The sequence below is a fragment of the Ochotona princeps genome, chromosome 18, assembly GCF_030435755.1.
Source record: "Ochotona princeps isolate mOchPri1 chromosome 18, mOchPri1.hap1, whole genome shotgun sequence".
Taxonomy (NCBI): domain Eukaryota; kingdom Metazoa; phylum Chordata; class Mammalia; order Lagomorpha; family Ochotonidae; genus Ochotona; species Ochotona princeps.
Genome location: NC_080849.1, coordinates 38479420 through 38506560, shown reverse-complemented (window position 1 = coordinate 38506560; position 27141 = coordinate 38479420). Strand labels below are relative to the sequence as shown.

At 38.6% G+C, this 27141-nt stretch overlaps 1 protein-coding gene across 1 annotated transcript; it reads right to left on the bottom strand.

The window, feature by feature from the left end:
* Positions 1–1700: 1700 nt before the first annotated feature.
* Positions 1701–26692, bottom strand: IMPACT (impact RWD domain protein). The gene is made up of 11 exons (XM_036493601.2): positions 26538–26692; positions 25299–25427; positions 24320–24372; positions 22833–22895; positions 16987–17072; positions 13938–14060; positions 12379–12476; positions 10029–10102; positions 7629–7719; positions 6143–6277; positions 1701–5138 (listed from the first exon to the last, which is right to left on the bottom strand). The coding sequence occupies exons 1-11, from the start codon at positions 26571–26573 to the stop codon at positions 5073–5075; spliced, it is 954 nt and encodes a 317-aa protein (XP_036349494.1). The 5' UTR covers positions 26574–26692; the 3' UTR covers positions 1701–5072.
* Between the last annotated feature and the right edge of the window lie 449 nt (positions 26693–27141).

Below are 27141 nucleotides of genomic sequence, written 5' to 3'. Positions count from 1 at the left end.
GCCTCCTCCAGGACTCCCACAGGAGTGCAGGATCCCAAGGCTTTGGGCCGTCCTCCACTGCTTTCCCAGGCCACAAGCAGGGAGCTGGATGGGAAGTGGAGCTGCCAGGATTAGAATCGGCGCCCATATGGGATCCTGGCGCACGTTCAAGGTGAGGACTTCAGCCACTAGGCCATGCCGCCAGGCCCCTTTCTCTTATCTTTATAAATCTGCCTTTCTGATAGAAATACCTATATCTTTGAAAAAAGTTACCTCAAAAACTAACGAATAGAGAGAAATATCACAACTTCATGTGTGTTGAGTTTATACCAACATCTTGCAATTTGACTGTTGTCTGTAACCCTGCAGGACAGTGGTCTAATTACTTTTCACTTTGGAGTTCTTCGTTGGGAGGAGTATTGGGCATGTAGTTATACAATAAGGTAAAAGAAAGCAAGAAGGGAAGCAGGGAGGTAGGAAAGAACCATTGTATTCTGGGAATCATAATCTAATATTATGGAGTACAGCCAGTGATAGCCAGCACCCATTGACAGTGGGCAAATGGAATGTGGCTGTGTCCCCTACCCTCTGTCCTGAAGGTGGGTCCTAACAACAATGGAATGCTAATTCCATCCTCAGCCACTCCCTCCTCCCCCAGCCTAGGTATTCGCTCCTGCCCACCTGTGACTCACCTATCATCTGAGAGGGGATGGTATTACATTGTGTGTAACCACTCCCCTCAAAAGTCCCTTTAAAAGGACTATGAAGCAGGGACTGTCTCTCTTTCTGGTCAGGTGCATCCATTGCTCTGACACCTTGACTCTTAGCTGACCCAGGACTGGTAATCCCCTGAGCATGGTCCCTGTGCACTGCTTAGATGGGACAATGGATACAGCAGTGTTGTTTCTGGTTTGTGTACTATCTGGAGTTCCAGGAGAGGTGAGGCCTAGCAGTAGTGGAATGTGGGCAGAGAAGCCAGGGGAAGGTGAATGTTTGCAGCTTTGTGTGTCCAGGTTATTCATTGAATGTCTCTTAGAATAACTTAAATTGCTGGGGAAGCTGGAACATAGGTTTTCAGCTTAACGGATGGACTTAAGGGTAATGACCATTTGTTCCTCGTTGGATTATGTTTGGTCAGATTATGATTGGTTGGATTGCCATATGGACTTGTGATTTGCTATTTCTAGTGTGCTCTATTATCACTAAGCTTGGTTAATAAAGACTCCTTAATAAAACTTAGACATGTCTTTTGTGTTCTCACACCCTGTAACAATAAATTCATACATTAAATGTGTAAAAATTGCATCCAAGAACTATACTGAATTTTCTTTGTGTTAACATCACAGTTAACATAAATGTTGTTGAGTTCTACTATAGTAATTATCACATTTGCTGTGACATTGAGTGTATGTATTCATAATTTTTTAAAAACATAGTTGGATTTCAAATCCAGGCACTCTGATACAGGACTTGGTCACCTTAACCAATAGGGTCAGACACCTGCCCTCAAACCATGTGACTTCAAACAAGAAAGTCAATAAGAAAATCTTTTAGCCAAAGTCCTTGGATATAATATTAAAACAATTATGTAAAAGCAAGAAGATAAAATAGATGTTAGGGAAACCTGAGTAATGTGTATACACGGTTGACTATTTTTATAATTTCTTGTGACATGATAATTATTTCAAAAGGGTGCAGTTATTAAAATGGCTATTGGGAACTTTATCATATTACTTATTTTCTACATCTTTGACAGGCATGCTTTAAGTATATTCTAATACAATTATGGTTCAACTGAGGAAACTTACCTAGAGAACAGTTTGGCTGAACCAACTGAAACCTACTACTGTGCCAATCTTTGACCAAGAAATTTCATTTCTAAGAGTTTAATCTAATAAAGAATCAGAGATCGGCACAAAAAATCTACAAGCAATGACACAATTTTTCAGTTGTTTCATAACATGGGAATTTGTTTTAAAAAAGTAAAAATCAGAAATCAATAGTGAATTAGTAAATTATAGTATACCAAGGAGACAGAATATAATGCACTCACAAAACACTTAAGCCATAGAAGAATATTTATTGACATGGGAAAATGTTAACAATATACTTCTATATGAAATATGTAAGATACAAAACGGTATATACAGTTTAATACCATTTTTATGGAAAGAAAAATAGTCATATATACAAAATCATGCATAAGAAAAAAATAACATGTACGTACCAAATGTTAAAATGATTATCTCTATGGGGGAATTAGAGGTGATTATGCAACTTCTGCAATAAGTTTCACCAGCCCTCCAAATAGTATTAATTTCATGCTGTTCTTTCTGGATTGTTATTAGTTTTGATATAATTCTCTTCCGATAGTCTGTTTCATGATACATACCTCAAAAGCATACATTGGATGCAGCAACTGCTATTCCCACTTACAAAGTAGACACGACTTGCTCTTATATGCTGGCATATGGAGAATATCTTAAAGAATATAAAATATGCCACAGCATAGATCTGGTTATAGAAAGTAACTGGAAAATCCTCTATTCAAGAGAAATTTTAAATAGAGGAGGAAAATACTGCCATCAGTTAGCTTTTCCTTAATGGTAGGAAGTGAAGTAACCCAGAGTTCAGAACTAGAGAAATCTGGACCTCTCCCTCCTACACTAACTGATTTTGGGCAAAAGGGCTAAGAACATTTTTTTTTTACTCAGTAAAATATAGTTAATAACTATATAGTAAAAAACAAAAATAAGATTTTTTTTTTAAAAAGGAAAAAATAAGATCACAGGTATAAAGATGTCTTGTTTTCTTTAAAGACCTAAAAGAGGGGTGGGTGTTTGGCACAGCAGTGAAAATACTCTCTGAGATGCCCACATCCCATGTAGGGGTAGGAGTTTCACTCCTGACTCCACTTCCGATCCTAGCTTCCTGCTATGAACACCCTGGGGGCAGCAGGTGATGGCTCGGCTTGGATTCTGCCACCCCAGCTGGGCGCCTGGACTGAGTTCCATCCAGGCTCCTGGCTTTGGCTTGATTCAGCACCAGCCCAGCATTAGGGGAATGAAGCAGCAGATGCAGGATCTGTTCTCCTGTGTCTGTCTTCTTGCCTTTCAAGTAAAAAATTTAAATGATCTAAATAAATGTTAAACAATAAATTCAAATTTAGTTTTTTTACGAAGAATTAACTCATTCATTTTCAAATTACTGTCTTATCCTTTTCAAAGATCTGACATGTAAAAATTGTGGAATTATTTCATTAATTACTAACCTCTAATTTATTTAGTTTTAAGAGTTAACACACAGGATATATTTAACTCTTCATGGAATCTGAGGTACATGTTCCAATATACATAAAAGATCCTTCTAGGATTCTTGATCATTCACAGCATCAAATACAATTACAACAAAAATGATTTAGAGTTTGACTCATAACCTATCTTAGTGTAAAGCAATTAGCAGATTCTTAGTAAAAAACACCAAGTAAAAATTTTACACCTTTTAAAGGTAAAGCATTAGTAAAAGAAAATCTGTCCAGTTCTCTGTGCTTCCTATGCTGCCTCCTAATTTCTGTGAACAAGGAAGAACTTTTTTATTTAAAAAACAATTATTTATTTGAAAAGCAGAGATACAGAGGTGGTGGGGAATGGGGAACAAAGAAAGAGATTGATTTTCCATCCACTGATTCTCTCCCCAAACGCCTGTAATGGGCACAGCTAATCCAGGATTAAGCCAGGAGCCCAGAACTCCATCTGGGTCTCCCACATGGGTGACAGGAGCCCAAACACTCAAGACCATCTTCTTTCCCAGGCACATTAGCAGCAAACCGGATTGGAAGCAGAGTAGCACAGACATGAACCAGCACCTATGTGGGATATTAAGCATGTCAGGCAGAGGCTTAACCAGCTGCACCTTAACGCTAACCCCTAAGGAAGAACTTTTTAACAATTGTTCACAATCATACAAAGGGAACTGTTCATGACTTACTTTTTTATCTTGAAGATTAATTAATTGTCTGAATTGCCAGAGGCAACTTCAGAGGAAAGAAACACTGATAAAAAAAAAGGACAAGAGTGAAAGAAGACAGGATTTCTTTGTTTTGTTCTAACCATAAGTTTTTGTTCCTTCTCTCTGCAAAATCATAGAATTGAGAAAGCTGTCAGGAGCTCAGATGGGAAGTATGCATAAACTACCTTACCCATTCTTGCCCTGTACCAGCAACACTGTACCGCCTCTATCCCATTCTATTAATGTTCCATTAACCATAGCCTCCCTTCTTGCATGGTTCTAATTCCTCAATGAAGAACACGAGAAGGGTACTACTTTAAAGGTTTTGAAAGAAACTGTAATAGTAACATCAACACATTTCAGGGGTGGAAGGAGCCTACTAACACTCCATATTCACAGCTTTACATTACAAGAATTAACCCCCATTAAAATGCAGAGACTAGGAAATCACATTTTGAAACTTCACAATCACAAATTTGTGACAAAATAGAGGCATAACATTTATGCTAACAAATGTTACATGGATGATCACCTCAGCACGTAACTGTAGATGGGTACTCCTAGGTTTTCACTTGATCTATTATTCAATGATGAACACTATGGAGGTGACACTCATGAACCGAAATCACAAGAACAAACTCTCCAAGATCAATCCTCCATGAACTCTTGTTCCAGTAAGCCATTAAGAGCAGTAAAAGGCAACATTCATTTAACGGTACAAGAATCCCTACGACAAAAACTCAGGCATTGATTTTCCTCTAGAGATCTGTCTCCCCTACCTAACAAAGGCACTTGACACACACCAAAAAAGACAGTAATTCAAATACTGCCCTGGGCAACTGTTGCCTTCCAGAATTAGATGAAGTGTAATTAAGGTCCAATCAATTCTCTCAAGCAAGCCTGAAACACACATGAATATATCATAAGCTGGCTATTTTTGGTAGATGGTGTAACCGACAAAGATAATGCTGGTGTCCACGGTGAATTGGCTGACTTGAGCACGGTCAAGGATACTCGCGTACAATATACTCCTTGATGATTATGGAATGTGTATACACTTGTAGGCAAATTAGCCTTTCATAGAATTAATGCTCATTTCTCTTCTTATTTTTCACTTTTTTGTTCTTTCCCACAGCCTTAGATGATTCCTCCTAAAAAAGACACAAATCAATTTAGTATCACCATTTATGTGACTATGCAAACTAAAATCATATAGACTACATATAATAGTGAGTGTATAATCACATTCATATTTATTATCTTTCTCTGTTATAAGGAACTTTCACCCACACTGTTACAGTATTTTCAAGACAATGAAAAATAATGCAGGAAAATACCTATTTACCTAACATATTTGTATTTCAATAGTTTCAGTACTTTTAAATCTACTTCCATTTTCTCAAGTCAAATAGTAAAGTTTAAAATACAGATGAACAGGAGAGGACACTGTGGTCCAGAGGGTTAAGGCACCACTTGTGACACTTGCGTCTCACATTCAAGTGCTGGGTTCGAGTCCTGGCAACTCTGCACTGCCAATACAATTTGCTACTAAAGGGTTTAGGAGGAAGGAGAATAGGACCCAAGTACTGGGTTCCTGCAATCAACACGTGAGACCTGGATGAAGCTACTGTGTGTCTGCTGACTCTGGCCTGACCTAATTCTGGCTATTGCAGATACTGAGGAGTGAACCAGCAGAAGAAAAATACCTTCTCTCTCCTTGCCTTTCAAATAGAAGCTTAAAATAGGAAACAGAATGAAACTCAAAGAACAAATGCAGAAGTATCTAAAAGCACGCCAGGGGAAGGGGAAATATTTTGACACTTTTAGAAAATCTTTCAAGCCCATCCATCTAATGCAGGTGATGTCAGTTACCATCTCTGTGGGCCTCAGTTTTAGGAGGCAGAAGCTAGTTGGTCTTTAAAGGTCTTTCTCATGTAAACTCTGTGAACCTGTGAAATCAAAGTTTAAAGAGATGAAGTGATCGGCCCAAGGTCATGTGACTCACCAAGTTCTGACTACAGCCTATTTTCAGCTTCCCAGTTGAAAGGTTTTATATATGGATTATTAACATTCTGCCTCACTCTTAATTTCTATCATTTTTATTTCACAGGCAAAGATGAGAAGCTTTTTAGATATAATATCAACAGTCACTTACTGGTGTGCTTGTATAGTTCTTCTCCACCAGTATGTTTCTGGCACAGTTGTTGATATGTTTAAAGCGATCTGGTCCTAGCAGAATCCCTCCATACCAGCGGGACACTACCACCAGGACATTCCTCACATTTAAAATCTGTGATTTTCAGAAGCATAATTAGATACACACACACACAAATGGGTTTTAAAGTAGAATGTGATAGCACATATAAAAATCTGCACATAAAATTTCCCAGTGACTTTAATGGCACAATCATGAATATGTACTGTGTGAGGTTCATTCACAATTTAAGGGATGAGATGTTAGAACACAGGGTGTTTGGGTTCCACAATGTCCTCAAGTTGTACACTTTGGGACAACCAGGCAGAGCGAAGTGGAGCTCCTGCAGGTAAGATTCCAGGTCTTGGTGACTCCAAACAGAACAGTTCAGTAGGCACCCTTCTACCACTACATGAAATAGTGGTAACACCCTGCCTGCTTCTGAACAAACTAGCAGAGAAGACAGAGATGTGTGTATACCACTACTGCCTTCCAGAAAGTTCCTCGAAAGTGTGGCCCACCAGTCTACAGGCCTGACACTCACACAGGGATCCGACTCCAGGGAAAGGCTACATTAGAAGACAAACCTCCACAGACATTAGCAGAAAAAACTATAGTTAACTACCTTAGGGAAAAAAATAATCCATTCTTAAAATTAATGGACAATCAATGATCACCAGACAGATGAAGAAACTCCAGCAGCATGAAAGAGAAAGGACAAGATAAACTAAAATGGGCCAGGAAAAATTTAAGGGTGAAGATATCTGAAAAAGGAAACTCTAATTAATACACTCAGAAAAATTTTGAAGACACTGCATTCATGCATCCATACATCAAGAATGGGATACTATGAAAAGGGGAAAACAGAGTAAGATAGAGCACTTAGGAATGAAATACCTGGTTGCAATTTATATATATATATATATATATATATATATATATATATATATATATATATAAAAATAAATACAAAAGAAATTTTGGATGACAGCCAAGAAAATGTCTCAGAACATAAAGACAATGAGATGGACAACATAATAATAATAATAATAATAATAATAATAATAATAATAATAATAATATATATATTCTGAAGCTACCCAGAAGTTGTAATATCCAACTAATAGGCTTTCCACAAAGATAGAACAGAAAAAAGCAGGTAGGGGGAATATAACTTTCAAAGAAACAAAGAGGAGATGTACCTAAAGCTGAAGATAAATTTTTACTACCTACATTTTGAAAGCATGGTATTTGTTATTAACCACTTGCTCCATATCCAGTAGTTAAGCTTTTCAATCCATTAATACTTAAAAACCACTAACTAAACCATAGCTTTCTTATATTGCAGCATTTCACTGATTTATTTATGCCTAGATGGAGCCCTGATCCGTTGAAAAATTTTATGGCTCACTTACAATAGGATCCACGGAGTTTAACCCACACTTACCTCCATGAGGTGAAGGAGACGCCCACCTGCGGCAGTCTCCCCATCATCCTCAGAGTCCTGCAGGAAAGTCTGTTTGTCCTCACAAAATATTCTGGAGATAGATGGAGCAGTATTACACTTTGGGATTTCAACAGGTTAAATCACTTCTTGATAGCTGCTGCAGCCCATCTGATTATTTCTTTTTAAAATTTTTTTCATCTGATTACTTCTAAACTCAACGTATTTGTTTTAAAAAAATCTTTCTTGAACTACACATGAGTTACATCCTTGACTCCTGAAGAGTTACATGCTCACAGGGATTTAGCACTAAGATATACACTTCCTTATCTGGGGAAGCTGGCAATCAAAGATGTTTCCTTTCTATCAGAAATTCTGCTATTATGGGAAGGTGCTTACACACCTGACATTTCCTGTCCTTCATTTAACCCTGAAGCTAGCAGTTATACAGACCAGTCACTGAAAGGCAGTTATTGAGAATAATAGAAACATTCTAACAGTAGATGTAACGTTACAAAATAAGACAATGACATATGCCTGTCTTCAAAGACCCTAAGATCTAGTAAAAGAAACAAAAAATCAAATAAACAAAAAGGAAGGCCAATAGAAGTTAGTATGTTAGACTTGCACATTTTTCCAGGCATTGAGAATTTCTTATTTTGAGTGAGAATTAAAAGATTTATTTTCTTCTTTAAAAATCCCCCCTGGATGGTTATGATGGTTATCACTACCACAGACCTGGAAAGAGCAGCAGAAGACGGCCCAAGCGGATGGGTCCTTGTCACTCGGGCAGGAGACCAGAAGCTCCTGGCTCCTGGTTTCAACCTGGCTATTGTGGGCATCTGTGGAGTGAGCCACCAGATGGAAACCTATCTGTCTCTCTCTTTTTCTCTGTAATTCTTAACTTTCAAACAAAAACTATTTTAAAAGAATACAAAAGCTTATCTACAAATGAATTATTTTATATCTAATTCATTCTTCAATTCACCCACCCACTCAGTAAACATTAACTGACCACCTACTCTTACCATTATTCAGAGCTGAGCTCATTTCAGGAAAAGTTAGTACTATCAAACAAAATTTTATATGACAAATTTAAGGCTAAGAGGATTCAGAGGGTAGAATGTATATTAGGCTTGTAACCATAATATGAAATCATACTTTTATGAACAAATATAGACAATTTGACTATGTAAATCAGCAATTAAAAAAAATAAATTGGCATTCAAAGGGACATAAAGATAGTATTAAAAACTCACCTATCCAAACTGATAGGGGGTTTGAGTTTTGGTTAGCCTCTATTTTATGAATTCCAGCTAATTTTCATCATATTTTTAATCTGTGGCAAATCTTATGTCTCTGTTCTGAATTTAGGCCTTCTTTTTATATCTTACTACCTTGTACAATTAAAAAAAAATTATGCCCTTGACCTCCTTACTTACAAATCAGCAAATACTTTTCTAAAAACTTAGTAGTAAAAATTAAAAGGAGGGCCATGCTGTAGCAAGCAGGTAAAGTTGCCACATGCAACACTAGCATCCCATACTGCTTCTGGTTCATGTTTCAGCTGCTCCGCTTCTGCTCCATCTCTCCTAGTAGTGTAGCTGGGAGAGCAGCAGAAGACAGCCCAAGTGCTTGGGCCCCTGACACACATGTGGCAGACCTCGGAGAAGCTCCCTGCTTTGGTGAGACCCAACTCTGTCTATTGTGGCCATCTGGGGAGTAAACCAGTGAAATGGAAGATAACTCATTCTCTCCCACTCTCTATCTTCCTTCCCTCACCATTCCTCCCGCCCCTGTAGCTCTGACTTTCAAATAAATTCTAAAACAAACAAATCGCAAATCCTAAAAGGCACATAGGGAAGAAGTATGCTCAATTCACTGCCAAAGGTAGCAGAAACTGTTTCCAAAACACAACTTCAGAAAAATTTTACAATATTTCAAAAAGTTCCCAAAATCACACTTTTAAATAATTCTACTTATTGTTTTTAAATTATTATTTTATAATAAAGTTCCATAGGCTCTAGGATTTCCCCACCATCTTCCCCAAATTAATTCTACTTCTAAGAGTTTATTGTTTGACTCTCTTTGAAATATTGAAAGAAAAATTTGAAACAAAAAAAATATGTACAAGGGTAAAGCATTAAAAAAAACTTTACATGGAAATGCTATCAAAATATCATGAATTACATATGTGGCAGAAAAATGTGATTTTCTAATTCATGTTTTGTTTTTGTTCTTTGTAGTTTACAAATATTCATGTCTATTACTATTATAATGGGGAAAATATGGTTAAATATAATGGATTTTTATAATAGTTAATTTAAAAAAATCATGCATTATCTTTCCCCATTCCTCCATTTTGCACAAACTGAATCTTGCAAACACTGTGGTCTCACTCACCTGTAGGCATAGATGTTGTGAGTAGCACTAGATATTTTCTTATTCTCATAGAGTTTGGAAAGAACCATTTTCACCTTAAAAACAGCAGTAACACAAATAAACCAATATGTGCTCTTCACTTGCACTGTAAATGAAATGCTAGAAAGATATCTTAAAGCATACTAATGTGTATACTCTATTGAAACAACCATTTAAACATTCATTAGACTGAGAAAAAACATATCCAGAGTGTTCCCATTTTAGGGATAGAAACTAATATATGCACTTGTTACACAAATGAGACATTTTTTAGCATTAATATCAGCAAATATTTGGGCAGTAGCTACATCCAAAAAAACCTGAAAATTTCTTTCACCCACAGATAATTTAAAATGTAAGATTTTCTAAATATTCTGAAATCTATCAAATGTATGCATCCTATGTGACAGGTGTACAACAATGGCATGGTATGTTCCAGATGTCAGAAAATCACAACTTGCTAAGTTCATCGAGAAACCCTGAACTCAGGGGCTGGGTCTTATAAAATAAACAAGGGTTCTTCTGTACCAAGAGAGTTGCAGGGCACAGGAGGAAGGCATTCCACTCACCAACAAAACCAGTGCAGGAACTAAGGTGATCAGACTTGGCAAGTAAAGGTGAAGGATACTAGGGGCCAGTACTACATGTTTTAGCAGCTTAAGACCACCTATGATGCTGGCCTCCAATACAAGCCCTGATTCAAGTTGTGGGCCCCTCCACTTTCCACCCAGTTGCAGCTAATGTGCCAGTGAAAGCAGCAAATGTGACATAAGCACTCGGGGCCCCTGCCACTCATGTAGGAGACTTCAAGCTTCAGGAATGGGCCTGGCCTGATCCCAGCCATTGAGGGCATTTGGGGAGTAAAAAAAGGATATTGATGTAAGACTGAATCTTTAGTGTATGTCCATGTAATAATGTTTACCTGAAATTCAAATGTAACTAGGTGCCCTGTATTTTATCTGGCAATCCCAAGAGGAAGATAAAAGAGAAAGGTTCAGACAGTTTTAGGTCATTGGGACTTAAGAGTACGAAATGAGATGATATGTGTCAGGAATGATAAATTAAGGTCATGAGACAAAGGATCTTGTATAAAAGAGCTTAGATTTTTCTTTGTAGATGATGGGAATCAGAAAAGATTACGTGTGTGAGGAATAGAAGATAGAAGAGAGCAACATGTGGTCAGATTTATAAGGAAGTTAAATATAACTGGCAAGAAGTATGGAAGAAATAACAGGTGCAAGGAAGACAGCTGAAGCCAGCAAGATCAAATTTACTCATGAACTATGTAAACATGTATTTATAGATCTTTAGCTTTTCAGACCTCAGATTCCTGATTAATGAAATCATTAGACAATGATTTCAAAAGATTTGGTTCAGTTCTCACATACTACAAACCTGCAAAGCTAAGTGACTATCATCAGAAACAGAGAATTTGGGCTGAACAGGTTCAGAAAAGAATGGATGTGTATCTAAGGAGGATCCTGATAAGAGGGTAATGAGCAAGACAAAATACAATTCCTGAAAGGCCAGAAGGCTGCATGAGGTGGTTATCTCAATCATCAGTCAACAAGAAAAGAACTCCCTCTTGCAGAGACTTAAAGACCTAGGAATACAATTTTTGATAATAAAAAAAGTCTCCTGCTTACCTCCTGGGGCGGGAATAAGGTCACCCAAAAGGAAGTCAGGTAGAGAAGCCTGCACACAGCCGGTCTGTCCACTGTCCCCCTTGATGGGTAATAGTGGAATGGACTTAAGATCACAGAACTTCCACTCAATAAGACAAGAATTCTTTCGAATCACACTATTAAACATTACAATTTTCTACACACACAGTGGACTTCTCCATGTCAAGATTTATAAGACAGCTAAGCTATAACTAAAGTTTAGATATGGAGCTGGTGTGTGGTGTAGTGGGGAAAGCTGCTGGCTGCTTCACTTCTGATCTAGCTACTTCTAATGCAAAAGCAGCGGAAATGGGTGCAAGTGACCCTTTGCACCCACATGGGAGACCCAGAAGAAGCTCCTAGCTCCTGGATCCTGGCTTCAGACCAGCCCAGCTCTCGGCCATCACAGCCATCTGGGGAGTGAAGCAGCAAATGGAAGATCAGTATCTCTCTCTCGTCCTCTTTCTAAGCCTGACTTTAAATTGATAAATACATATTAAAAATGAATAAGGTTTAGATATAATTTTGAAAGCAGTGGTAAAGTAAAACAAATCTTCCACGATTCACAGTAATTTAAGAATGGGAAAATAAGGACAATATTACAAATTCATTTACTCGAGTTATTCTGTTCCAATAACATCAAAGTGAGCTGGACATGGTAACTTTACCTGCTCCGGGCAAACTACAGGAGCCAGGTGTGCCTGGAAAGTGCTTCTTCGGTCTGTGATAGGAACACCGTGATCAATCGGGGGTACTTCTTCCACTTCTAGAAATTTAAAGAATTAATTTACTTTATGATTTTTAAAGTCTCACAACTGAATACTAAAAAATTGACAATGGGATGGAAAGAGTTGGTAAAGAAATATAAACAACAGGGTAAATGAAAGCTAGCAAACACACTGCACGTGAGACAAAACTACTTGACTCAAATGATTTTTACCTGCCAAGCTCTGCTAGTGAAATGGTGGATTCAAATCCTGGCCCGCTGCAACAGTACAAGCTGACACAATACCTAATACAAGGTCTAATTCTTCAGAGTAGAAGCGGCCCCTGAAACCAAAGCCTAACAGGTGCTAATTTAACACAACTTACACCTTCACTGCTGTTGACAGAGAACTGGGTTGGGAAATCAATGGCTTTACATTATATAGCCATAATAGTGTGTTTTTTTTTTTTTTTGCTACAAAATGCTCATAATTTTTATGATAAATTAAATGTATTCAAAATCAAACAACAAGCTGGCACTGCATAGAGTATCAGGATTTCCGGTTATTCTGTCCCTTACACAATTTCAATAATCAGTTATTTACCCTTAACTGTCGGACAAACTTACACACCCTGGCTGCTGCTGCTTGCTTTACATTCCCTCTGATAGAGCCCTCTTTCTCAATTCATTATAACCACTGTCTCAGGCCCTTAAGTCAAACAGAACATTATTAAGGTCAATATGAACTACTGACATGTTAACATTATGTTTAATTATTTGTGATTTGGACCCTTTTCTTTTAATGGTGTTTCCAGCTCCCAAAAGGAATGTCATGTCAAATTTACAAACAGATAATGACTTCAACGGGGGATACTTAGGCCTTAACTTTCAGAGAGAATGATTGTTCCCTCTGGGCTACTATATTTTTCTAAATGATTTTCAGGAAACTGGTAACATTCAAAATTAAAAAAAAACTAAAATGAAACATCCTTACAGAAACACAGAACACAGAAACATAGATTTTATAGCATCAACCTATTTAAAAAGTTGGGCATTACTTAATTATGACTTTCGCTTAACAAAAATGAAATGTTAAAAATTTTATTAGAATTTTATGAGCTTAAATTTCACTGGCTACACTTTCAGTTGTACATTTATACTTGTGAGCATCAACCAAAATTTAATTTTAAGATATCGGGAGACAGCTGAGGACTTCAATACAGAAGCAGAAAAACAGAAAGTGAGCTGAAAATAGTAACAGATTTTTCTAAGTTTTATTTCAAGATATAAGTCAAAAATATAGGAAGTAGCAGAAAAAGAAAAAGCATTTTTAAATTTCTGCTTTTTCCCACTATTCTGATAAATCTAGAAAAATAACAAAATGAACAGAGTAGAAAGTAAATCTCGATTATGTGCAAATTAGCAACCAATTTCTAACACTTCTGAGTTTACATCTATGCTATCCTAAAGAACAATACAGAACACACTCCTCCAAAGAAACTAGCTGGTAACTCTACATACCTACTCGCTTCTCCTTGACTTTAGTGTTTGCTGCTTTAGCTGACGTTCCTGGCTGACTTGGTGGCTTGCGTGGTTTTTCACATTTAACCACCACCGGTTCAGTCTTCTTCTTTACTTCAGGACCTATGTTGATATCAGAATTATAACTGATATACATGAAGCAAGTAAAAAAAAAATCACACTTAAAAAAAAGTTAGTGGTCTCTAAGCACCATTCTTCAACAAAAAGGAAACAAGGTCCCTAGTAGAAGTCAATTTCAGGTTTGGAGCAAGGAAAATGCAAGATCAGCATAAAACAGCAAGTGGTTCCACATAGTAGAAAATCCTGGAAAAAATGTGGAGACTTAGGAGAACAACACAAAGGAGCCAACCTGAAGGCACTCCTTAAAGACCCAAGCTGGAACACCTTCAGCAGCAAAATAAATGGTGAGGAATTTTAACATGTGAAATAATTTGAGTTCATACTGATAAAAATAAAGGGACATATAAATAAACAAATGGGAATGACAGGCATCCTTCCTCACAATGAAATTCTGATAAATGAAGAAAACAGAAAATTACCACTGAGAAAAGGACACAGAAATACATTTTGTTGATCAAGATCCACTGATGAATACCAAAATTAGTGGGTGAAAGTTTAAGAAGCAAACGGATACTGCATTGCCTCAGAGTATCTGACCAAAGACATAAAGGGAAAGATGGTAACACTGATGGCTAACTTTATGTATCATTTTGACTAGGCCACAGTACTCACTCGATTAAACACCATTCTAGATGTTTCTGTAGCTGTAGACATGTGGTGTCCTGGGGTTAATATGCCGCCTGTGAGCGTGGCTCTATGAAAGGTTTATTTTGATACAACGAACATTTAAAATCAGATGCTGAATAAAGCAGATTTTTCTTTATAATATGGCTGATGGTCTTAAAAGGAAAAGACTGACTTGCCCAAAGGAGGAAGAAACTTTTCCAGCAGACAACCTTTGAACTTGAACTGCAATGTTAATTCTTCCCTGAGTTTCCAATCTGCTGCCCCCACCTGTGGAATTTGGACTTGCCAGCTTTCACTATCTCTCCCGAGACACACACACATACACACACACACACATATGTTCTGTTTCTCTGAAGGGTCCTTTGCAGTGGAGACATCTGGCAGACAATATCTTAACCAAGGATCAAGACAAAATATCACCAATAAGGCATACTGAAATCATGAGCTCTCTGATATGATGCACTGAAATCAACAGAATATCATTTTTATGGTATTCTTGCCAAAACTGACTAATCTCATTCGTATCATGAGAAAACATTGGACAGTCACAAACAGAAGAACATTCTAATAAAATAAGTGGTCAGTATTCTTTCAAAGTTTATAGAAGTCAAAGGGTGTGGAACTGATTATAATAATAAAGAGAAAAGACACAAACTATAACACAGAATCCTATTACACCAAAAATGACATTATGATAATACTGGCAAAACTGGAATAATGTCTTACCTAATATTGCGCCAATGTTAATATTCTACTATTCATAATTATACAATGGATATCAGATATCAGTTGGGAATCAGACTAGAGATACGAATTCTTCTGCAACATTTTATTTAAAACTGGTTCAAATTTAAACAATTGTCAATAGATAATAATTATTTCAAAATTTCAAAATTCTGTACTAGAAAAATATAAGTTTATGCTGAAGACTAACAGTACAATGACATAGCCTGATCACTAGCCCTTATTTTTATTAGTTCTTTCACACTATTAATTCTTCCACTTCAACGTGAAGCCTGCATAAAATGATTTTAAAGAAAAAACCAAATTTTCTGAAAAATAAAAATTATGAATTACACAAAACACAAATCAATAATTCTAAAATTGGAACAGTAGCTAAACTATTACTGATATATGTGGTAAAGGAAACATATCAGTTTTAAGATTGACTTTTCAAATTTCCTAGGAGTTAAGCAATCTCAGACTTTCTGAAGTACTCAGTTATTACTGATAGATTGATACATTGTTCCAAACCTACAAAGCAAATTGGCAAACGTTTATTGTTTTAAGAATTTTGAGATTATGTGAGTCATAGATGCCCTGAAAATGCTACAAAATCAGAAAAAAATCATTACAAAGTTTAGAAAACACCTCAAAAGAAGACAGGTTCATAATCTTCATGCCATCTATTTCTTTGATTTTAATAGAAGCCGTAAAAGTACATTTGCTTCTATAAAAAATGCACACTGCTGTCAACTTTACTTTGTTTGGACTTTGTTAAAGGAAGCCTAGATAATTGGTTCCCTCAATGCAGTCTTCTAAAAAATTAGTAGCTAAACTGCCAGGTTCCCTTTTACTTCTTCCTTTTCTACATAGTGAAAACAACTCTACCAGAAGTAAGAATAAAATTCTATTTGCAAGTATCAGGTAAAATTGAGTTATTTTACTGAAGGACTTTGTATTAACTGGAACAAGGTAAAGTATAGGAAATTGCCATGAAGTTATACACTTAACAAGCAAGTATCAGTTTTTAAACAGTCTGAGATTAGAAAAATCATGATGACAGCAAAACTGCGAGCATCTACTAAAACCTCAAAAACTGCATACATAAAAGGGTAATTACTGCAATGTGAATGATTTGTCACAAAAACCAATTTTCAAAGTTAAGTTCAATATCTTAATATGGACCATGGTGTCCAAAGTTCTTTTTCTGCAAAAATTAGGCTCAGTTGAAGCATTTCTGAAGAAATGTTACCACACTTGTATTATCTTAACAGACAAATAAAACAGATTTAGGGCACAAGTTTTTCATCATAAAATTTATTTTTTATATGAGTGCAATATGAAAGCAGTTAAGCTTTGTGGAAAGAAATAGCTATAATTATATCAGTAAATGAACTTTCCAGAAAAAATTTTTTTGTTATATACAAACTTTACACAGAATTCAAATTAAATGTAAAATTTCAACTAGAATTCTACATGAAAATGCAATAACTACAAGTTAAAACTTGTTAAGAACTTGCTAATTCAAGTTAAAACTTGAATTCTTTTTCAGCCTTACCTGGTTCTGCCATCTGAGCTTTTTCTATTAGAACATCTCTTATTTTCTCCACCCAGAGGTAAAGAATACTTTCACCAATATTCTGTCTAAAATTCAAGAGAAAAAAATTATTTCAAAAAATTCCCTTCTCAATTTCAAGAACACAGAAACACAATCACAATTCAGGACATTATATGCAATCTCATAATGTTCTATGAAGAATTTAGTAAAATGTGAGATTTATCAACACTTGTGTCTGAATGTTTTATATGGCTTATATCAACATGAAGATTCCAACAGACTCCAAGTTAACACAACACAACTTAAAGCTAGAAGAGTTGTAATCAAAGAGGCAGAAAAAGTAACGACCATGATCTGGATGAAGCAGATACATGGAAACAGGACTTAGCTTCTATTCCTGGACACAGTTCCATTGCACATGTCCAGTCACTATTTGCTTTCTAAACTTTTTGCGTAACTTCAAAATATTTACTTGGTGAACTTTAGCATACTTATTTCAACAAAAAGAAGAAGCAGACTATATGAGAAACTCGACTTACAAGATCTAAACTATAAGTAATTCAACAATTTTATATTCATTCCTTGCTTTCAACAGAACAGTCTATTAGCTCCAAATAATGTTTCTGGCTGTCTCATATAATTAAATCCATCAAAAGATCATTGAAAATAAAGAATGTGTCACTGGTTTTAAAGTCATTTCTATCAATTTTTGTTATGTGAAGGAAACAGCAATCAAATTAAAAGAGCCGTTGGAATATTTAAAAATTGTTTGCACGGGCCCGGCGGCGTGGCCTAGTGGCTAAAGTCCTCGCCTTGAACGCACCGGGATCCCATATGGGCACCGGTTCTAATCCCGGAAGCTCCACTTCCCCTCCAGCTCCCTGCTTGTGGCCTGGGAAAGCAGGAGAGGACGGCCCAAAGCTTTGGAACCCTGCACCCGTGTGGGAGACCCGGAAGAGGTTCCTGGTTCCCGGCTTCGGATCGGTGCGCACCGGCCCGTTGCGGCTCACTCGGGGAGTGAAACACTGGATGGAAGATCTTCCTCTCTGTCTCTTCTCCTCTCTGTATATCTGACTTTGTAATAAAATAAATAGATCTTTAAAAAAAATTGCTTGCAAGCAATACAAAATTATCAACTAAAAGGCTAGCTTGCCTTAGATTTACTGAATTTCAGGGAGAAAATGTATTTATGTACTATATCCTAAGCACAGTAGTTACACCAACACATTTAATCCTCGTAATTATCTAGGGAAGTATTACACTACCGTGAAAAAAAGTCACAGACCAGTTAACTTATCCACAGTCCTACAAGCAGTCAGAAGCTTGGAGTGGAAACATAAACCCAAGGGTGGGGTTCAAAGTTGAAATCAACTGCATTTTGCTCTTAGCAAGTAGCTCATACTTAAGTAAGCCACCCCCCTAAATTCTCAAGTCTCAATTTCCTCATCTATAAAATGAAGTTTGAAATATTCTGCCTCTAAGTATATAACCCTTCTTATAAGAAATGAAAATTTATTTCTTAAAAGCAAGTTCTTAAAGTCTGAAAACACAAATACACAAGAATATTTTTCAAGTAGACCTATCTCAACTCATTTAAGAAATCTTTAAGGGCCTCCCCTATATACCAGCACCTCTACACACAGCCCTAAATGTATAGTAATGGGGTCACTTGTCTGTGTTCGTAATAACAAATTTATAGGCTTGTACATAATCCTCCCATCTCCTAAACTGATGTGAAATATTTACATAATTCTTGCCCTAACTTGTGATACTAATTCCTTGTGTGTGCTGAACAATGATTATATACAAGACATGTAAAACAATGCTTTGTGTATACAACCACTCTGGAAGACTGGCAATTCATTTCTCTACGAATATACACCCACATCCAGACTTGGGGTGCTTTGGTTTTTACTGACACCTTAGGGGAATTTTTACATTATTTCTCCACAATAATAAAAGAAACTGGCTTTTCCCTCCCCAGGTCCTCTCCCCTGGCCATGGCTTTCTGCAGCATGTTGCTCAGCATGGTCTAGCACTGAGCAGCCACACCACTGCAATACAGTGCAAAGTTGTCATAGAGGGAGTGACAGGTTTCTTGTATAAAGTGAAAAATCATCCTTTTCCCTGGATCCCACAAGTCTATTACTGAAAGTGGTGGGTCTTTTTTCAGTTGATTATTGTCATTACTGTTGAACTCAGTTGTCTTGGAGGCATCCACAGTCTCCCTCCTGAGTTAGTTACTATGCTTCCTACAGAGTGCCCTATTCAAACTCTTCAGTTTTCTACCTGCTCCTCCTCAACCCCCATCTTCCCTCTGGAAAGGCACAGAGTAGTGGGGCAGAGCAGGAGGGAAGCACAACAAAGACACCTGTCATCCACCGTACTCCCCACTGATGCTCACTGATGCTGGGGCTGTGCCAGGTGAAAGGCAGCAGCCAGGAACTCAACTCAGGTCTCTCACCTGGATGGCAGGGACTCCACCAGTTGAGCCATTACCACTGCCTCAAGGGTCTGTCTCAAGAAGAAGCTAGAGCCAGGTACTGGACCCAGGCTCTCTGATATGGTTATAGGTATCTTAAAAGCTAGGCAAAATGCTTATCCTCAACCTTAATCTTAAAAAGCCCTGCCTCCTAACAGAGGGCCAGCATACAGTATATCCTCAATAAATGTTTACTGGAAAAACTGTTAATTTTCTGACTTATTTCCCCATCCTAGTGGGAACCAATCACAGTTCACCTTATCTATTCAAAAATCAAACTCAGCATTAAAAATGACTGTAATAATACAAAACTCAATATTGTCACAATATTCATAATCATGCATAAACTACAATCTTTGAGAAATATATTAATACACTTACAACATGTTTAACTTTTGAGGTTAATATTTTTTCACTTGCTGCCCCCTACTGGGATTATATTGAAAATATGATCAAAAACTGTCACAAAACTTTGGAGAACCCATAGTTTTACTGAAATCATATGCATGAAAATAATGCCACTAGTGTGGGTTATTTAGACACTTTTTAAAAAAAGATTTATTTAGGACCCGGCGGCGTGGTCTAGCAGCTAAAGTCATTGCCTTGAACGCACCGGGATCCCATATGGGCGCCAGTTCTAATCCCGGCAGCTCCACTTCCCATCCAGCTCCCTGCTTGTGGCCTGGGAAAGCAGTTGAGGACCGCCCAAAGATTTGGGACCCTGCACTTGCGTGGAAGACCTGGAGGAGGTTCCTGGATCCCGGCTTTGGACTGGCGCAGCACCGGCCGTTGCGGCTCACTTGGGGAGTGAATCATCGGACGGAATATCTTCCTCTCTGTCTCTCCTCCTCTCTGTATATCTGCCTTTCCAATAAAAATAAATAAATCTTTAAAACAAAACAAAAAACTTATTTATTTTTTATTGGAAAGGCAGATATACAGAGAGGAGGAGAGACAGAGAGGAAGCTCCTCCATCCGATGATTCACTTTCCAAGCGGCCACAATGGCTGGAGTTGAGCCAATCCGAAGCCAGGAGACTCCTCTGGGTCTCCCACATGGATACAGGGTCCCAAGGCTTTCGCCTGTCCTCGACTGCATTCCCAGGCCACAGGCAGGGAGCTGGATGGGAAGCAGGGCCGTATGGATTAGAACTGGCGCCCATATAAGGTCCCAGCGTTCAAGGCAAGGACCTTAACCACTACACTATCGTGCCAGGCCCTATTTAGACACTTTTAACACATATTATGTCCCATGTCCCCTCTTTGGAAAAAGTTGCTTGGTAATCTCTAATTGTCCTAAAAATCTGCCTTTCCAAACTATTTAGCTAGGGAGAATAAGTAAGTTGTGTCCTGTGGGAAGGTAGTAAAGAAAACTTTCTGGATTGTGAAAAGTAGGTAGGAAGTTTCTTTTCTTTTTTTTTTTTTAGAAGTTCTGACATCATGCATGGGTAGGAAAAAAATCTACCTGATGAAGGGGATTACCATGATGGATATCAAGTGTGGACTTATGTTCAAGAAAGGAGGAGGTGGTCAGTAACACTCAGACTTAAAGAGGTCAAGCCAAAAGCTAGAAAATAGCCATAGGATGTGTAATGCCTAATGGTTCAACTGAGCAGTGGGGAACAGTACATTATTCTTATTCTAAGAAAAAGGATGAATTCATAAACAAAAGTAAATAATGGATTACAGAGATTTTTGTTCCCCAACTAACATCAAATGATGGGCACGTCAGAAGCAAATAATATTTGAGTGCTAAGGAAGACATAATCATTCAATTGGGATCCAAGGAGGACCCTACGTCTCCTAAGGAGGACGCAGCAGAACAGACTCCATACAGACTTACCATTTTCTAATTAAATATTTTGGGAGGAAAACAAACCTGGTCTGGATTCTTGGGAATTCAAAGGAAAACTTCATTGTATCCAAAGGGTTGGTCACCTTATGCATGTAATACAACCCTTACTAGTACCTAGAGTAGAAGAAACTGATTGTCTAAAACATAAATCGTAGTAAATATTCTGAAATATTACACGTTACCAAATGAAAGTTGTCTCATTAGAGTAAGATCAAACCAACCATATTTTCTCTGGACTACCGCGTTAGCCTCTAGTTCTAACTGATGGCCCACATATACTCTTGCTACCTTCCAACTGGTTCTTCACATGAATATAACAACATGTTCTTAAAAAATATTCCTATCCTTGGCATCCCACTGTTTATACAACCCTCTGTGCTCCCAATTGCTCCAAGAATGAAGACATGAATTTGTAACAGGTGCATGTGTTTAGCTCTAACAGTTAAGATGACCACACTCCATTTAGGAATCTGTGGATTCAAAGTCCTCCACTGGCTCCTGACTCTTACTGCCCACCACTGCAGATTCCGGGGCCAGAGGTAACGGCTTAAGTAACTGGATTTCTGCCGCCCACATGGAGACCTGGATTATAATCCTGGCTGCCAGTTTCCACCCAAACTAGGGAGTATTGTAGGTTTTTGATTAGTACAAGTAGATGGGAGCTGTCTCCCTGCCTCTCAAATAAATTCTAAATTAAAAAACAAAAACAAGAACAAACCCCTACACACGGCCTACAAAGTTCCTTGGGACATGCCTCCAATACCCCGTCAACCTCCCACACTTGCGCTCTCCTCCCACTGCACAGCACCACTTCTGTTCCCTGCAAAGCGGTCAGCTCCTTGGCACAGAGCCTCTGTACACACCGGTCTCTCAGCCAAATTATCCTCACTTAATTAACTCCAACCTTAAGTCAATCAAGCCCTCCTGAACCTCCTGGACTATGACAGGACCTGTCTGTCATTGAATTAGTCCTGCAAAGCTGTTACACAGCTTATCAGGGCGACAGGCTTATATGCATTTTTCTCTCTCCCTGACCAAATCCTGTATGTCATAAAATAAAAAAGGATCATTTCTGGTCTTGCTAGTCAGATGTTTACAAGACCTACTACAGAGTCTGCCATTTGTTGAATTAAAATGAATGGAGAAAGGAATGAAAAACACATTATTACCAATTCACTTTCAGTCTTATGAGTGTTATGAGAAGGTAAATTCAAAATACTTAAGAAGCTTAATAAACATTTTAACATTGCTATTAGTTTGAATACACATAGCTTTTGAAAATATGAAAAGGAAAACAGTATCTCCAAATTTACTTTCACAAACTGGCTACGGACTCTAAATATTACTATATTTTTGTAAGTAAACATGATCTTTCAAGAGCTCTGCAAGTGAATGTATTTTTTGTCAACAGAAATGCGGCTTAACAGAGATAAAAGGTTTTAACGTACCAATTTCAACAAAAGTACACAATATTGTCACTACCAGCATTTTTAAATCACTTCACACTTACATATATATTTCCTCAAGGCTGTTCGATAAGTCTGCACGTTCTTGCCCTTTAAGCCAAGGAGCACTGAGGTTAAATAAAACACAATATAGATGATTATTTGAGGACTGTGTTTATATGTCAAACAGAAATCAGTGATTAAGTCACAATTTTTATTTTTTAAATTATTTTATTTGAAACGCAGAGTTACAGAAAGAGACAAAGAGATCTTCTGTCCACTGGTTCACGCCCACACCAGTCGCAATGGCTGAGGCTGGGCCAGGCCAATGCCAGGAGCTTCTTCCAGGTCTCCCATATAGCATCTTTCATTGCTTTCATAGGCACATTGCCAAGGAGGTAGATTGGAAGTACAACAGCTGGGAATTGAACTGGTGCTCATATGGGATATATTTTCATATAGTCAGCACTATAAATAGTGGCTTAACCTGATACACCACAACATTGGCCTCACAAATTGGTTTTATTTAACACTGGAAAATTGTTTTCATGAACATATTACCTTGTATTTACATTTATTCAGTATGAAATCTACATAATTCCAAATCTACACAGTTCCAAAATACTCTTATTAGCATACCTTATTTATTCTTCCCACACACCACGACAAAACCAACACAAAATTATTTTGTTTTCCTGATTTAAAAACCAGAAATGGTTTGTTGAACATCATAAACTTTCCCCAGGTTTATATAAATGGCAGAAAAGGTTCCAGAATCTGAATTTTCAGACTCGTAGTATCTACTACAATACCAGGAATTCCAGTTTTTTCTAAGTGGTGTTTCAAAAACAACACTTAACAAATAAGGTAATTGCCACAGGATTATAAAAAAATTACATTTTCTGAAAAAGGACAGTTATGTTTACAACCATTCTATATTTATTATTTGCAATAGTTAAAAATTCTAATTTATAGGATTGTTCTTAATAAGTCTTATTGCGTTGGTTTTGAAATACACACAAAAAAATCCACTGGTCCATAAAAACTGTAACTAACATTTTTATACAATTCTGTTCCAGTGGGTTTATATATACCATTATCTCAAGGGGACAAGGTAGCAGCTCCTAAGGGACTTGTATCAACAGGTCACAACTCAAAAGATGAAGCCTGGGCTGCTATGAAGGTGATTCTTTGCCTAAGACCCCCTGGGGCAGGAGGTCTTAGGCAAGCGTCCAGTAAGGCACTGTGACTAGGGAGCAGAGGAAGGCTAGGGGACACGCCATGGGAGGGTTTCCTTTCCCATTCCAAAGACAATTCTATTGCCATTTTACCCTAGGAAAGCTGAGATTCTTGCCTCTACCAGCACATTTCAGCGTGTTTTTACGTAACTTAATCTTTCATTTAAATACTTCATCCAAGATTGAGAGGTGCTTTCCTTTCTATACACACTTCAACAACAAAGGTATTTTATCTAAACACAATGTGCAATATGGAGAATGATGTTTAAAAATATAAACCCTTGTACAAATACAAATGTAGAAACATAGCTTACTTCAGCTGGTATATAGGTGGAGCTGTACCTGGGTATTCATTCGGCAGCATCACCTACAATGAAGTTGAAAAACAAATCTGTTTCAAATTCATCATGGTTCAAAAATGGCTGCATCTAAGAGTCTAGTCACTGCATAAATGACTCATTCATCAAACCACTGTTTTGCTCAGTCTCGGGCGGGCATCTCTTCCTCACAGCTGTCTATCACAATCTTATTGTTGCCTATGTTGCCCATTTTTAAAGAATGGGGGTTAATTCTTTACCAAGAAAATATAAGAAAAATTAAAGAACAAATTAAGGCAGAAAGGACAATTTAAACTGAAACAAGCACAAGACACCCCAAACCCAAATAGATAGAATGATATTATAACATCTTCAAGGTATTTTCCTGAATACTAAAAAACAAAAGACAAAAGCAAATAAAATCCTATGACAATGCCAGAGTGCTGTAAATAAAACAGCTACTGCATAATAAAGAACCATAAACAATTGCTTTCAAATCCATATTGTAAAAAACAAATGCTGACAGACACTTGAACAGACAGGCACTCAACAAAGAATAAGCTGGCCCTCAGAAAACATTAGCTCATCCGTTTTCACATATTTTAGCACAATGACATCTAGTCCACTACAAATCATTTACACTGCTAATCTATTCTTCCTCTAAAACGTTATCCCTCTTACCAGGTTCAGACTCTATTAGAACAATGAAATGAACTCACTTCTGTCAAATGGTGCATTAACAATCAAGACAATTAGAAAAACTGGGGTAAGAATGAATAGAAAAATATCCAAGCATGTCAGGAGAGTGATCTGACATTTAACCGCCCATTGATTACCAGCTAATCAATTAATAACCAATTTTGACAAAAAACAATTTGGAACATAACACACAAAAATAATCATTTGAATATAATCATTGTCAATCATATATGGTAATTGGAAAATACCTGTAGAGAAGGGAAAAAAATATATCTACCTGCAAGCAAAGTGTCCATTTGGGGTCATCTATATCGTCGCTAATCCTAATGCAAAATATTTTGGCACAGTCATCAATGACACACCATTCCTCCCCATAAATGGCTGCCATTGCTTCAATTTCCTCATTCTGAAAGAAATTGGTTTTTTGAAACAGTGAACAAATGTGCACATGAAAATACCCCCAGTATTTTATGGTATTCCATATGGATAGATAACATATAGTATTTACACTGTTTGGTACAATATTTGCATTGAACACCTCCAACCTGCACGAAGGCTTGCTGTAGCAGCCCTGGCAGCCTACGCACTCTTTCCCACATCACATCCATCCACCACCTTTCACCCCCTGGAAGGCTGCCAGGCACCACTGGATGAGTCAAACCCATCCTGCTACCCCATCACTGTTTCTGATCACTGCTGAACAAAAAATACACATGCACTTGTACACTCCATAGCTAGGAATCACACCAAAAACGCAGACCCCATCTTGTAAGCCAAGTCTGCATTCCTCCTCCAGCCCCACCCCACGCCTGCAGCTGTGCAGGATTCCCACATTCTGCTATGCATCTCATCCATTCTTCACTTTTTTTCCATTTTTAAAAATTGGAGCATAGGGCTTGGTGGTTGTTTTTGTCTATTCTTATAATGTGTATATATATATATATACATATATATTTATTTATTCTGTCACCAAATCCTTAAAACATTTTCAGAAGCATTTCTTCTGCTTTGGGGTTAGAAAAGGGAAAAAAAAGATATTTATTTCTCTTAAGGGTAATACAGAAGCCGAGTCCGCATGGTCTGACAGCATCTCACGTCTGTCCTAGCAGTCCTTTAGGAAGACCTTAGCGGGCTCCCCGCCAGTCCCGTACAGCAGGAAGATGAAGATGGGGGGATGACCCGAGGATTTGGGGGACTGTCGGGGGGCACTCGGGGGTCTGTGTGATCGCCCGAGGCGGACACCCGGGACTCCGAGGTGCCTCGTCCAAGGTGACTGCGGCAACGAGGCCGGCCGCAGCGGCATCCAGGTCTCTGCCTCCAGTCCCGCCGCGTGCCAGCAGTCCAGTCGGACACACGGCCGTGGCTCGCAGCCACGGGAGAGGCTGCCAGGGCGAGCCGGCTGCCCAGCCAGCGCGCGGGCAGGCGGGTGTGGGGAGGACGGGAAGGACCGCGACGGAGCCACCGCGCAGCCCCAGGCACAGGAGGCGAGGCCGAGCCGAGCCCGCAGGGGCCTCACCTGCCTCTGGTCGCTGCCTGCGTCCCCCTCAGCCATTTGTGCCACCGAGAGCTGCCCCGCAGCCGCCACCTCCTGCCCGGGTCCGAAGAGCGAGGGTGTGGCACTGCGGCAAGACAGACGCAGGCTGCGGCGCGGCACGACCCGGAACCGCACGCTGCTGCCGCGCTGCGCAAACCGCCTCTGCTTCCGGGTCGCAGGCCGAGGTGGTGAGGGGCGTCCCTCTTGGTCCGAGGGGTGCCGAAGCCCCCCAGCCTCGCGCGCGCTTCCCTTGGCCGGCATGGCCAGTGCCTACGGCTGCCCGGCTGCCGGAGGATCCTCAGGAGGCCTCCTTGGCTCCGTCTTCTAGAACCCTTTGGGGCTGGGGGTTCCTTGCTCGCCCATGTCTCAGGGGACTCGTGTTTACAGTCACTTCGCGGACAGGGACCGATGGTAGCCCGCAGTCTCAGAATCCTGTTTACATTTCAAAAGGGAAGGGTTTTGTTTCAACCTGTTTTCGTCTACTTTTGGCCGATTTTGGCCGAAATGAGTTTGATGTCCCCCCTCCCCCCAGAAAAGCAAGACAGCAGGTTGGGCCAGGTGTTTTGAAAGCATGAGGACAAACTGT